The sequence below is a fragment of the Amphiura filiformis genome, chromosome 16 (assembly GCF_039555335.1).
Source record: "Amphiura filiformis chromosome 16, Afil_fr2py, whole genome shotgun sequence".
Classification (NCBI taxonomy): Eukaryota; Metazoa; Echinodermata; class Ophiuroidea; order Amphilepidida; family Amphiuridae; genus Amphiura; species Amphiura filiformis.
The window spans coordinates 44,429,588-44,444,686 of NC_092643.1; the positions used below are offsets into that span (position 1 = coordinate 44,429,588).

At 37.0% G+C, this 15,099-nt stretch overlaps 1 protein-coding gene across 1 annotated transcript in view; it reads right to left on the bottom strand.

The window, feature by feature from the left end:
- Positions 1–861: 861 nt before the first annotated feature.
- LOC140136050 (uncharacterized) overlaps positions 862–15,099 on the bottom strand; it is a 163,705-nt gene continuing 149,467 nt past the window's right edge. Inside the window, exons 39-44 of the mRNA XM_072157753.1 lie at positions 14,152–14,562; positions 12,980–13,227; positions 11,635–11,799; positions 8,632–8,863; positions 6,878–7,027; positions 862–5,174 (exon numbers count right to left, since the gene is read on the bottom strand). Of these exons, the coding sequence (XP_072013854.1) occupies positions 4,980–5,174; positions 6,878–7,027; positions 8,632–8,863; positions 11,635–11,799; positions 12,980–13,227; positions 14,152–14,562 (1,401 nt within the window). The 3' untranslated portion in view covers positions 862–4,979. The remainder of the gene's footprint in view (positions 5,175–6,877; positions 7,028–8,631; positions 8,864–11,634; positions 11,800–12,979; positions 13,228–14,151; positions 14,563–15,099) is intronic.

Consider the following 15,099-nt stretch of genomic DNA (forward strand, 5'->3'; position numbering starts at 1 on the left):
CCGGAATAGCCCATATCTATTGATTTTAATCTGTTAAGGCCAGTCGGAGGAGTGTCTGAGTTTAGTGGTATTTGTGCTCAAATATTGAAGAAAAAAAAGCCCACACTCACAGAAAAAGTTATGGGTTCAATACGTGAGATCACAAGTCTCATTGTAATGCATTTTATTTTTCCCATGAGCATGATTTATTCTGGAGAGGGGAAATAACCAAGAAAATATCAAAAACTTTTGTTTTGTCTTATTTTTTTGTCATAACTCAATAAATGCAATACATATGGAAATATAAATGTGATCAGTTGCTTCCTTGACTCCATTTCCTATAAAATCAATGTACTCCCTGCAGAAATAAACTGCATTATTTAAGCAAAATACTACTAAAACAGGAAAAATGTGGCCGTGCACCGACTCGCCTTAACAATTAATTTGTAAAACAATCAGCCCAATAAATAAGGTATCAATTTATGAATCTTGACCTATCTGACCTTATAACTATTCGAAAATCAAGATGTTCATAATGATGTTTTCTTTAAATTTGAGTCAAGTGATGGCAAATGATACAGCAATAACCGAGTTATGAAACTAAAACCGAGGGAAGATGCAAATTCAAAAGTTGCAACCCAGTTGGTTTGTACACATCATGCATGTCATGAGCTTTCACTTTCTGTCTGTCATTTACTGTAGCAAGCCCCATTGGCACTCAACATTATGGAACATGTTGAATAAGGTTATTGTCATGTGCAAAGTGGCGTAGCCTCCCTGTTTAATTAAGATTTTAGGCATTTTTTGTACTTTTTAGTCCATTTTTGTCAAAGTTTGCCCCCTTGACAGGTGCCTTGCCCCCCCCCCCCCTTTTTGCCCACCGCCTGCCAAAGTGCTGGCTACGCCACTGCATGTGCACAGACCAATTGAGGTGCAACTTTTTAATCTGTACCTTCGATCAGTTTTAGTTTCTTTATTTGCCCTCACTAATATATCAAATTGAATAAGAACATCCTTGCGGTCATTGTGGTCACCTTGATTTTTTAAATTAAATCTTATTTTGGTTGCAAGGTCATAATTCATAATTTATGAACTGCTACCTTATTTATTGTGCTCATTGTATTTTAAAATATTTCCATCAAACTTTTATAACTTGATGTGTAGGTCCTTTCACAACAGCTCACAACACACTGGTTGTAACTGTCTCCATAGAGATTCATGAATAAAACTTACTACTTTCAATGTTGACAAATTCTAATTTTGTAATCACAATTGAAAATGAATCTGATTTTCTTGTTACTTTCATCATTTCAAATATTTAAGGAATGTATATTATGGTAATGCAAATCATTCCACAGCACACTTCATTACTGGCTATCAAATGTTGGAAAAAATTGCTTTACAAAATATAAAAGTATTTTACCAAAACAAAAGCACACCTACGTAACATCACAGCACACACTAAAATGTACAAAAATATAGTACAAAACAACACACATATGTAGTACTGATGTAATAATATCACTTCCATTTTGTTTTTTGTTTTCTTCTATTTTCAGAAATGGGACAACTTGCTCATATCAAAAAAGCACATCTGTACTCTCTAAAACTGTAAATGCTTTTCTACATGTACCATTGCTTTTTCCTGTTGCATGCAAATCTTCTAGAACTGGCTAAGTTCCGTCTGTTTTATAAGTCTGCAGCTCATTAAATAATAATGTTCCACAAAAGGGGCTGTCAATCAGATTTAAGCTCATCAATAGGGCTTCCCAATTATATTGGAACTTTCAATGAGACTTTCAAAATAATTTACACAATAATGGGCCATTCCATTTAAAATCCAAACCACCCCTGTGGAAGATTTAACTAAAGTCTTCCAAAGAGGGAGTATGAGTTTTGAATAGAATAGACAATTGGGTAACTTCATTTGAAATACTCACTACAGGTGTGGAAAAATATAGGTAAAGCCATAATACAGAGGGAGTATGGGTTTCAAAATGTTTCACCTTGACTAGTTACATTTGAAAAACCAACTCCCCCTGTGGAAGATATTTCCAAAATCTTCCACAGGGGTAGTGTGGATTTCAACTGGAATAGCCCAATACACACTTAACCTGAATTTATAGATGAGTTGACATGTGTTTACATTTGATACGCCCTCTGTTGATCTGCGATCAAAACTGACAGGCAAAAACACTATAGTTTACATGGAAGAAGTTGATTTTTTTTCATTAACTTTGGTTGTAAAGCAAATACTACTAAAAATGTTATCAAACTTGTGTACAAATGCATCAAGCTATATACATAATATCACACAAAACTTCAAAGGTTTTTAAAAGTTGGGTTTGAAGAGATTTATGTGGTCTGCCATAGACACTCCTGTGTTATTTTGCCTGGCATTAAACAACAGAGGGCGGTCTGAATGTAAACATGTGACATCATAGGTTAACTCATCTATACTCCATCACTTTGACAGAAAAGCGAATTGCACAAAATGCAACAAAGGATCAATTGGCATATACCATTGAGAAAGGCAACAGACTGGATTGCCGAAACTGTATGGAAAACGCTATTTTTTTCTTGGAATGTTTACTATGAAAACTTTGAAATCTGAACAAAATGCTCTTTATTCACTTCCATTTTCAAAGTGTCGTCCTGATCGATCGATAACCATGCTTTTACAAACAAAGTGATGTTGCTTTACTGAGTTAATCAATTCAACTCCAGAGCGATGTCCTTTGTCACCTGCATTGCCCACCAACTAAAACTATTATCTTGAAAATTAATCTACTTCTCTTGATCATCAACTTTTGGAATCAATGGATGTTCTAAATGACATATTTAGGGATTTGCAAAGTTAAGGTTCCGAAAAATGGGACAAATAAAAAAGACACAAATTCTTGAGGAATTAAGTTATTTGGCAGTATTTATCTGCAACTTCATTATTTCAGAGTCATTGAATCCTTGACATATAAACTGTGTGCAGATCGCTATTCGTCTTAATGTATAAACTGTGTGCATATCAGTATTCATCTTACGTCTTGGTTGTACATCCAAGCTGCATGAAGCTCCGCCAATAATCATGATAATAATATGATCGACGAGCTAATACACTTGTAGGCACTGGAATGAAATAGCTATTTTCTTTGTTTTACCTCATTTGTTTGACTGGAAATTAAAAGGGGGCAATGTGATACATTTAAATAGGAATCTATTTTTTATGCAATTCATACATTATTGTGTTATAAGTAATTAGACATTATATAGGCAAGGCATGACGCACATATGTCATTACCCATGCTAATTGCTTTGTTTCACTACATGCGTTTACATAGCTTCAATTAAGGTTTAAGTAATTAGGCATTGTGTAGGCAAAGCATTACCGTACGAACTTGTGTCATCACCCACGCTAATTGTTGCCAATTGTTTTGGTTGTCACTTTCTTTCATTGTATGCATGGACATAGCTTCAACAAAGGTTTAATTAATTAGGCATCATAAAGTCAAGGCAAGTCCATGAATAAGAACTCAGGTACAAGTGCTGATTCCGGGATATGATCCTGACTAACAATCACAACTAATAAAGTGGAGGTCCATTGTTTAGTTTTATTGCACGCATGGACAATGGACATAGCTTCAACAAAGGTTTAATTAATTAGGCATCATAAAGTCAAGGCAATTCCATGTAAAAGAACCTACATACAAGCACCGATTCCTGGATACAATCCTGACTAAATAATTAAGTGCACGTCCATGGAGTCACCTTTCGGACTCTTGTTGGTGGTCCAGAGCAGAGGCCTGAAGCAAGTCAGAGGGCCTTGCTTCAGGATATTAAGCTGAACTTTTCTGCTTTGAAACATGACAGCCCATCTCCACTCATATGCACTGGTTGCCCATCAGAGAGCATTCAAGTTAAGACATCTGTCTGTATGTCTACAAATGCTTTCATATTGAGGGACTGCAGTATCTGAGTAATGACATAATCATGAAACAGAAACCCTCCACTGGACTAAAATTGTCCTGCAAATGACCCTTCGCTTCTTGTCATTCATTATGCCAAAAAAACACATTTGGGGAAATTATTTGCATGCTAAAATCTTATTTTATCCATATTAATGTTCTTGCTTTGCATGAAGGGTGATGGCGTTCTTGTCCTTTATAGCTGCCTTGAAAACTCACATTCTATTTCAAACCAATAGTCTCTGCTGTATTATAATTTGCACACATATGGTGAGGCAAAACCTGTCATGATTTTCACACATATCATAGGGCAAGGGCATTACTGTCCTCCAAAGCTGCCTTGAAGAAAAATCAGACTGTTTCAAACTGACAGTCTCTGCTCTGTTGTAATTTTCACATATGGGACAAAGGACGATCCTGCCCTCTAAAGCTACCTTGCAAACTCACTTGCTATACTGAGTCTATGCTCTGTTGAAATAGTCATACCTTAACCCTAACCCTATAGGGCAAGGGTGTATCTACTCCCTACAGCTGCATTGGTATCATTCTTCCCTCATCAGCAAATAGTTGCAGCTCTGTTTTTAGGCTTCATTTAGGAGGCGATGGCGTCTACGTCCTCTGTAGATGTGTTGACAGATCGCTTACCTTATCTGGCCAGTAATCGCTGCTCAGTTGTTACTTGCTACTGAGTCTCTGCTCTGTTGAAATAGTCATACCTTAACCCTAACCCTATAGGGTAAGGGTGTATCTACTCCCTACAGCTGCATTGATAAACCATTCTTCCCTCATCAGGAAATAGTTGCTGTTTTTAGGCTTCATTTATGAGGCAACGATGTCTGCGCCCTCTGTAGCTGCGTTGACAGATCGCGTACTTTATCTGACCAGCAGTCGCTGATCCTGCCTTCTAAAACTGCCTTGAAAACTTACTTGCTACTGAGTCTCTGTTGTAATCACCATAATAGGGAAATGTGTTTCTGCTTGCTACAGCTGCATTGGTATCAATCTTCCCTCAGCAAATAGTTGCTGTTCCGTTTTTAGGCTTCATTTATGAGGGGACGGTGTCTGCGCCCTTTGTAGCTGCGTTGACAGACCGCGTACCTTATCAGACCAGTAATCACTGCTCTGTTGTAACTGCACAGATAGTTCCCCTACCCTCTGTATCCAGTATGCTTTGTCAAGGGCATTGGGATCAGACACCCCTGCCTCTGCAGCAGCACCATTGATGGCTGTACGCATCTGTCAAAGAGCAAAGAAATTGGACATATCGTTATCCTGTAAAATAAAATAAGTTTGTCAACATTTGAATATCAAATATCATGAAAGTTACTGCAAAATTTGATGTTACTTAAGGGCTGTACAAGAAAAAGCTATTAAGTGACAATTCTTTGAAGAAAATAAATTAAACTGGAATTCAGATAATTGAAATTTTAGAAAAGATAAAAATATTATTTTTGTCTTTGAAAAGTATTGTTTCTGGACTAAAAACCTTTTGGGTTGCCACGTTAATGCAAACAAGCAAATTTATCATACCTGAAAATTATTGCGGGCCTTCTGACACGTTACCCTGTGAAATTTTGTCACCAAAGTCAGACGGACTCAGTGCGGACTTTAACATCAATACATGGCAGTACCGGGGGGGGGGGGGGCCCTTAACCCAAATGACCAAACGAGGAGGGCCCCCGGGAAAGACCCCCCTTTTGGATTTCGCAGCTTCCATACCCGCCAAAAATTTTGATGCCCCCCCGGGCAGTACCTGTTATTTGTTAATCTGAAGCGTCAGAATGTGGACCAGTGTAACATTCACATTTTACAATTTCAGTTTGGGTCTGTGAAAATTGATGAGGGCCCATAAATTTCAATCTTGGGGGCCCGAATGGCCCTTAGAAGTCTTTGGCTTATGTCAAGCACCAAGACTGCATGTACCCAATGATCATATGTGTCAAATGGCAAGAGAGCAAAGCAGCACAGTCCAAGGTGGCAATGGATATTTTACCTTATATCAATCAATCAATCAATCAATCAAATTTATTTCCATCAAAATTAAAACATACAAAAAACAAAACATGATAAAAAACGATGGAGGAGACACAACGAGAAGCAGAAGCCTGTAAAATGTTGTGCCCCCTGAAACACTTAAAAGAAGGGCCTAAATATATAAACACAGATACACAAAAGATACACAAAATGAAAAAAAAATACAATATACCAAACCTGAAGGGAAAAAAGAAAATACACTTGATTTTTCACCTCACACCCGCACACCCTACCACAAAAATTATATTCCATTATGTACAATTGCAGGGTATGATATACTCTATCCACAAGGTTGAATGCATGTAAGCAAGTGAGTCCCACATGACATTGGAACATGTACGAACATAGGAAGATCGCCAATTCACCGTAGAAGTGATGATGTAACAGGATTAACTAACATACAGTCAGTCTGCTCTGAAGTACAAAGTACCGACGCGAACACACACATTGTGCCGACTTTGAAGTCACGCATACCTGCAGCAGAGACGCAGTACTGCGCGCTGTATACGCACGTGTTGTCACTTTGTACTTCAGAGTGGACAAACTGTAGCAATAGGTTTAAAGAACTTTTGAATATATCGCACTGCACAAATACGTTTATGTGATACCTCTGCATTGAACCATAGATGTCAATGTCAAAAGGGACAAACACCTGGATCTTAATTCTATAGAATATTCATATCCTGCTGATCACTAGCACCTGTAAGATTAGTATCTTTGAAAAGAGCAGTATTGTATTCAATCTATGATTACAGGCGTACACATCAGGTTATGAGTGCAACCTGATTTATTTAAACCTACTGCTATAGTAGTTAATCCTATTACATCATCACTTCTACAGTGAATAGAAGTACATTACCCCAAGGAATGGGATATAGGGAAAATGCACTTTGATGTATACTTACAGGATCACTAGGTAGTGACTGTGATAAGCCTCTATCCCGGAACATCCCATGTGATGAATCTGATAAACCAGCAGTAGACTCATAATGTGATGTATGTCTGGATGTGATGCCGTTGTGTAATGACTGATGATTATGACGTGGTGTGTGACCCTATGGGTGAATAACATGAAATGTGATGGATGTGATAACATGCGATTGGAGTAATGCTGGTTTCATACTTTCCTGCCGCTTGCCGCTCTCCCAACAATTTTCACTACGCAGTCACGCCAGAAAAAAGTGGTGACCAGTGGCAATCCAATATATCAATCACTCCACCCCTTTGTCCACAGCGGCAGATCGCTAGGAGTTGAATTCAAATCAACTCAGGATCAATGCCACTCTGATGTATGAGAACAGGATATGATTATTGGCCGTGCAGAATACCAACATTGGCTTTCAGAGTCATGCTGCTGCTGCTCAGCGGCGTGAAGCTCTGCTTTTAGAAAAGTGCAAGCAGCATGATGAAGGGTCAGCGGCAAGCAGAACAAAGTATGAAACCAGCACAACTTCCATCAAGAGCATTTTAAAAGTTAACTCTATATGTATGCCCATTTCATGACAATCTCCTCTCACTGGGAGTACCCGGGTATTCAATAGGTTATTTCAATATTCACATATTCAAATTTATGTTCTAATTTCTAATGGCATAGTTCAGTAATCTTCCATAGCACAAACTTTGAACCCCAAGAATGAGTTTCTGTACTTGTTTAATTCAAAGGTCATTCTATGAGTGCATAACCATACTGATATAATAATAGCAAGAGTTCCAAGGGGGGGGGCTCAATAGTTGCCCATGTGTAAAGAACTGTGTCGAATTGTGATGATTTAGATCACAGAAGTTCTTATATATATGTGACGTGTCATGTCAAAATCAGACACTTTTGGGCAGGTTATAAATTTTGAGGTTTTTACATATCTTAAATATAGAGATATTTTGCTCCATAACGCCATTTCCCCAATGAAATCGGACATTCCTAAGCGAAGATAATGAGTTCGTAAGTTATGGTAATATAAAATTGGAAATTGAGATATCGGCCTTTAAAAATATTATTGACAATGTTGAGAGTAGGAATTACCTTGAAAAATGTCTCAAAAATTACAAGATGCCAGTTATATTAAGGTCTGATACTATAAGAAAAGATTTTAAACATTAATAACATCACAAATTCGCAACAAACCCAAATTGTGAAAAAAATCACCCGGGCAGATTTTTGGCTATTTCTCCATTTACGATCCTGCCCAAAAGTGTCTGCTTTTGACATGACACGTCACATATTAGTCATTATATATGGGTTGAGTTCCACAAATATTTGAATGAGACATTAGGATTTTTTAAATTCTAATACTTGGCTAATAATTAAAAAAACGTCTTGGAAGGAGCAAATGGGCCATTCCATTTCAAATCCACACTACTCTGTGGAAAATTTTGGAAATATCTTCCACAGGGGGAGTATGAATTTCAAATGGAATGTACATGTACACATTAGGCAGCTCCATTTGAAACACACCCTCCCTCTGTGAAAGAGTCAGATTGAATCTTTCTTAGATGGTGTATAAAATTCAAATGGAGCTGCCTAATGTGTTCATTCCATTTGAAATTCATGCTCCTCCTGTGGGATATATTTCCAAAATCTTCCACAGGGGTAGTATTGATTTTAAATGGAATAGCGCAACAAGAATATAATATTATCCTGATTTGCAAATTCAATACCAACCTGTCTTTGTATGTTGCCTATTGTTTCTGACCTGGAGTTTTCAAGTTGGATATCTAGCCTATGTCTAGCAGCCCTCTCCCTCTCAACCTCTCCTTTCAGCATAACATTTTCTCTATTGACTGCCTTGAGTTGCTCATTTAATTGCTGGATTGAGTCTACGTTATTTTTCAGACGACCATGCAAATCTTCAATGGCAGACATCTTTTCTGAGATTTCCTTTTCTTGGTCAGTTCTGTATAATTATAAATGAACACAGAGTCATGTTTATTATGTATGGAATAAAAAAGTTAACATTTTCTTACAGATTGTTAACCCCATGGGCACTACCTGCCGATCTAACATTGCCTCTGATTGGTCAATTACATGATCCTTAATCACCAATCAGAATGGAGCTTTGCAAATAATTCTTCCGTATTTTTTTGCGTGGTGAAATTATTCTAACAATGTTACTGATTGGTCCAATTGATAATGAAATTTTTTTTTTGACCAATAGGCAGGTAGTTCTCATGGGGTTAAAGTACGATTCAATCCAGTTAGCTAATTTAGGTGTGGCCATTTTGCACTTCTATTTTGGTATGTGTGATAATAACATTTTGATTGCCCACTTTATCATGAAATGTTATTTAAAAATTATTTTAGACAAAGAAGTAACAATCAATAGTTCTGGCTAATACAAAACCTGTTTAGGCTAATACAAAACCTGTTTAGGCTAATACAAAACCTGTTTAGGCTAATACAAAACCTGTTTAGGCTAATACAAAACCTGTTTAGGCTAATACAAAACCTGGTTAGGATAATACAAAACCAGGATATGCTTATACAACACCTGTATAGGCTGATACATGTTTAGGCTGATACAAAACCTGTTTAGGCTAATACAAAAGCTGTTTTGGCAAATACAAAACCTGGTTAGGATAATACAAAACCAGGTTAGGCTAATATAAAACCTGTTTAGGCTAATACAAGACATGATTAGGCTAATATAAAACCTGTTTAGGCTAATACAAGACATGATTAGGCTAATACAAAACCTGGTTAGGCTAATACCAAACCTGTTTAGGTCAATACAAAACCTGTTTAGGCTAATACAAAACCTGTTTAGGCTAATACAAAACTTGTTTAGGCTAATACAAAACCTGTTTAGGCTAATACAAAACCTGCTTAGGCTAATCACAATATTTCACATTCGCACATTCCTGACTCATTATTTCCTGCCAATTTACTAAGCTGTCTTGAGCCATGTGACTTTTTAGTGTTGAAAAGAGTGAAATAAATCTTAAATGGGAGGAAATATTAACAAGTTGTATTTCATCAGTTTCAAGTGAAAGAATACATCTTAGTGTTCATAAGTATCAAGAAATCATTATGTTTCACTACATGGAGAGCATTGATCAAAAATTGAATTCCCTCCTGAGGTTTGTATCTGTCAATGAGTTGACCAGATCACAAGAATGTCATTATAGTATATAACACAAATGGGTCAATGAGTTACATAAAAATGACCTTCTGTGGTATTTGGTTCCCAGGAAGTGAATTTTGCCTGAGGCAATTTGTGGTTAAATGTTGATCCCTCACTACAAGAGTTATTACTGTCAATTTGGTTGAAAAAGGCGGTGAGACATGATCAAATCTCTCCAGGTAACAAAACGTAATGTCTCAAATTTGGGCATGGACGAATGCATCTCCCTTCGTTCTGCCCTTAATTGTCTAATTCAAGTGCTAAGTAGTGCTATTCATCCATAGTGTTTATATTGCTCAAATTTGGGCGTGGACGAATGTGTCTCCCCTTGTTTTGCCCTTAACTGTTTAATTCAAGTGCTAATTAGTGCTTTTCATCCAAAGTGTTTATATTGCTCAAATTTGGGCGTGGACGAATGTGTCTCCCCTTGTTCTGCCCTTAACTGTTTAATTCAAGTGCTAATTAGTGCTTTTCATCCATAGTGTTTATATTGCTCAAATTTGGGCGTGGACGAATGTGTCTCCCCTTGTTCTGCCCTTAACTGTTTAATTCAAGTGCTAATTAGTGCTTTTCATCCAAAGTGTTTATATTGCTCAAATTTGGGCGTGGACGAATGTGTCTCCCCTTGTTCTGCCCTTAACTGTTTAATTCAAGTGCTAATTAGTGCTTTTCATCCAAAGTGTTTATATTGCTCAAATTTGGGCGTGGACAAATGTGTCTCCCCTTATTTTGCTCTTAATTGTTTAATTCAAGTGCTAATTTAGTGCTATTCATCCATACTGTTTACAAACAAGCAGCCATCTGTCAAAGTCTCAAAATTCACAGGTATTACAATCAATAACACACTAATGAAACATCATAACAAAGATTAAAAATGATTAATTAACCCCACCCTAGCAAAAATTCTATACAACAAGAAGTGTATTAAAAGTGTATCAAATTGTATTAAAACTATATCAAATAGCAATTTGGTACAGTCCAGTAAGTTTAAATTTACTTTGCAAATTTGATATAGTTTTGATATATGAAGGGTGTATTGAAAATGTATCAACTGAAAATATAGGGTATCAAAACTGTATCAAATACCACCTAACTGTATCAAAAATGTATTTGAACTTACTTATATTTTGCACTGCTTTTTAGTGTATGTAAAGTGTACTGAGTTCATTTTTGGTGGCTAGACGTATATCAAAAGTATATTAAATAGGACTTGGTTCATTTTGGGTGGTTAGAGGTATATCAAAAGTGTATCAAATTGTTAATATTTTATATATAGTAAAATATGGTAATTAAGTAACTAATTTGACTAATTTATGCCTATCAAGCAAGATACCTTGTGAACAGATTATCTGGAGATCCGTGGGGTACAGTGATGTAACTTGGTGGGTAGTAGCGGCCAGAGGTTCTCGATTTGATTAGATTTTCAGCGCAAAATATGGTAATTAAGTACCTAATTTGCATAATTTATGCGTATCAAGCAAAATACCTTGTGAACAGATATCTGGAGATTCATATGGGGTACACTCAACTTATTTTTGACTTACTCATGTTCTTCTAGTCTGTTTTTCAGTTGGTGTAACAAGGCTTGTTGATGTGATGAGTGACTCTGTAAGGCTTTGTATCTCTCTCCTGCTATCCTCAACTCCTCATTCTCAAGTTTCATTTTATTAACCATCGTTTGTACAGATTCGCTGTTCTCTACCATTTGGCTGAGAATAAAAAAGAAAAGAAGAATATATTTACGAGGGTGGATAATTCACAATTTTATAGATACACTTTAAATACAAGTGGGCAACCATGCAACTTTACCAAGGGGTGTAGACTGTACCTCAGGGATTTTTCTTCTCTTTGGTGTATACATGTAGATAAATATCTGAAGAGTCTGAAGTTAGAGCTACTGAGGCATGTACTGATGATCATCGTGCATGTAGAAGAGGCGAAGTCCCACCCCTTCTATAGTCTGGATGGGTGATTAACTTAAGCTCCATTTGAAAATGGTAGTGTGTTAGCACAAAATGTCTAAAAGTCTGAACTTCAGAACTTTTAAGGTATGGAGCCTCACAAAACACACAAACACACAAAACAAAACAGAAAAAACTCACCTGGACACTACTTCAGGAAGCAAGAATATAATTTACTTATTGTCCAAGTTTTGGGAGTACTAAGTACTTACTGTGCAATGCACAGTAAGTACTTAGTACTTAGTACTTAGGTACTAAGTACACTGTGCATATATTGCACACTGTGCATTGCACAGTGTGCATAATAGTGAAAAACTTATCTGAATTTAGTAAACAGATGCATTAGTAGGGTTGTAGAACATACTACAGGCTGTATCAAAATGATTGGTACCCATCTGTTTTCATGTTTATTGACAAGCCTGCTGCTTCCAAATGCAGCTTTGGATCACAGTAACATGATTATTTTTCTACAAATTAGGTGCATCCTATGTTGCATTGTGATGTGGCAGTCCTGTCCATAATCACTGAAAATTGACGGTACAAATCATTTTGATACACCCTGTATTTCTTATTTTGCTTGTCAAACCCAGAAATATTACTCATGGCTTGAGCTTTCGCCATCTTGGCTGATGGCTTGATCACAAGTGTCTGTTGTGATCTGGTCCACTGCGTTTCCCGCGGAGGTTGGATGTACTCTCACTCCCAGGGTTGAAGGGATCCACTGCTAAAACCAACCTTCAATCCTGGGAGTGAGAGTGCATCCAATCTCCGCATGAAACATAGTGGATCAGATCACAACAAACACTTGTGATCAAGCCATCAGCCAAGATGGCGAAAGCTCAAGCCGTGAGTATTATTTCTGGGTTTGACAAGCAAAATAACAATTATTATCTGAATTTATTTTACAACACTAAACTAAAATACTCACTCTTTCTCAACAGTCATTTTCCTAATCACCTGGCTCTGTTCACGTATCTTAGCTCCTAGTTTCTCATTGGCTTGTTTTTGTTCCTGTACCCAGGTATTAACATTACTGACTACCAGTTCACTTTCTTCATGTAATTTCTCTCCATTAGCCCTGGCCTCTTTCAGAGATGTTCGTAACCTGTCTCGTTCGTTTGCTGCATCCTGGTATTTCTGCTGTATGTCCGCTAAACCTCGGTGAAGCTGATCGTTCTGACAAAAGAAAAGATTTATGCTGATAATATACAAATATGGCAGAAAAGTTCTTTATTTATTGGGGGCAGGGTGAGGGACTAGAAAACATACATAACAACATTTTATATTTTCAAACGTTGGAACACGCAAACCCTCAGGTCGGTATGCACAAAACAAATTAGACCAGGTCAAATTAGACCTGATCTAACCACGGAGATTACACTTAGGAGAAGGAAGTCTTGAGTATTTACAACCCTTTTCTATATAATTTTAGATCCTGTGAAGGGCAAGTACATGTAGCTTTATATTAGATGGCTGCAGCTTAACTTTTGGACTTTGCTAGGAATAAAGGATGAAAAGAAAAGAGTAGGATTCCTCCCTGAGTCCAACCTCCATTCTTCAGACTTGCTTTGTGCATACGGACCTCACACAGCACTGCACAAGTGCACTGGGCTTTTCCAAGGGAAAAAATACTTGGCTTTCTTTACAGATGTAAAACATTTTATTATAAACGTTGTGTTCTTTTCATTAAGAAAGTTATACTGAATTTAATTGAACCATTGTGAAACACTGATGGAACTTACTGGTGACCCTAACCTGCTGTTTCAATGTATATTACTGTCTGCATCAAAAATACTGCAAATATAATGATTAGAAATTTGTTAACTTATCCAATCTGACACACCAAGATGAAGTATACCCCTTTGACCCCTATACACTTTGACCCCCACATGACTTCCTCAAGACAGTGACGTCAGTGCATGGTCCAGTGTGCATGATATTAAACTGCATGCGTAATTGGTACAGTATTATATTGCATGCATATTTACAGACGCAAACAAAGGAAGTGCATAATGTACACATACAAAGTAACTGTGACAAAGTTATGATGTCACTGCCTTTAGGAAGCCAAATGGATATACATGCTTCCGATTAGCCTACCTCCTCATTTCGTTGTCTAGCTTTCTCTTTCAAGGATGCTACCTCCACCTTAAGCACCACAATCTGCTCTTCCCTCATTGTAACCTCCTGCAATGACTTCCTGTGCTTATCATTTGTTGACGATAATTTGCCGCTCAAGTCCGAATAACGTGACTCGTAATTCCGTACTTCTTCATGGCTCTGTCGATTTATATCTTGAACTTCGTTCCTCAGTTTGCGCAGCTTGTCTTCGTACATTCTGAGCTCCTCCGACAAGGATTGGTTCTGTTGATCCGCTCTTGTTAGTTCATTTTGAAGCTTAGCAGCAATTTTCGCTCTTTCCCCTAGTTGTTCCATTGCTTCTTTATGCTGGCCGTGTACCTCGGAAAATTTGGTTTGCAGCTGGTGTAGCTGTTCTTGACCATCTTGTAACTATGCAAAAGAAAAATAAGAGCAGAACTTAGATTAAGGAAGCATTTAAAGGCGGTCTTAACCCTGGAATTATGGAAACTTTCGGGCCTCATAACTGCTAAATTGTTGGTCTAAAAAATATAAAAAGTATACATTTTTAGAATGGTAACAACTTGATGAATTCATCTGTGAGGTCAAATTTGGGCAAATATTGCTCATTTTTTTTCTCCAAATTTAACCAACCAAAAATGGTCCAAAAATGCTGAATTTTCAAAAAAAAAAAAAAACATAAAGAAGCCTGCTTTTTGCCAAAATTTCAGATTTGGCTCAAGTTTGTTATAAAATTAGATCGATTGAGCCCATATTTATTGATCGAACTACGTCTCATCCAATATTTTATACTCCTAGCAAGACCAATAAATATTGGGTGTAAAGCATCCAATTTTATCATTATTATGTTTCGGATCCAATATTTTGACACACTTGGATTCATCAAAACATAATAATGGTGGCAATTGGATGTAAACTGTTCATGTGAGACCAGATTTTGTTTTTCAA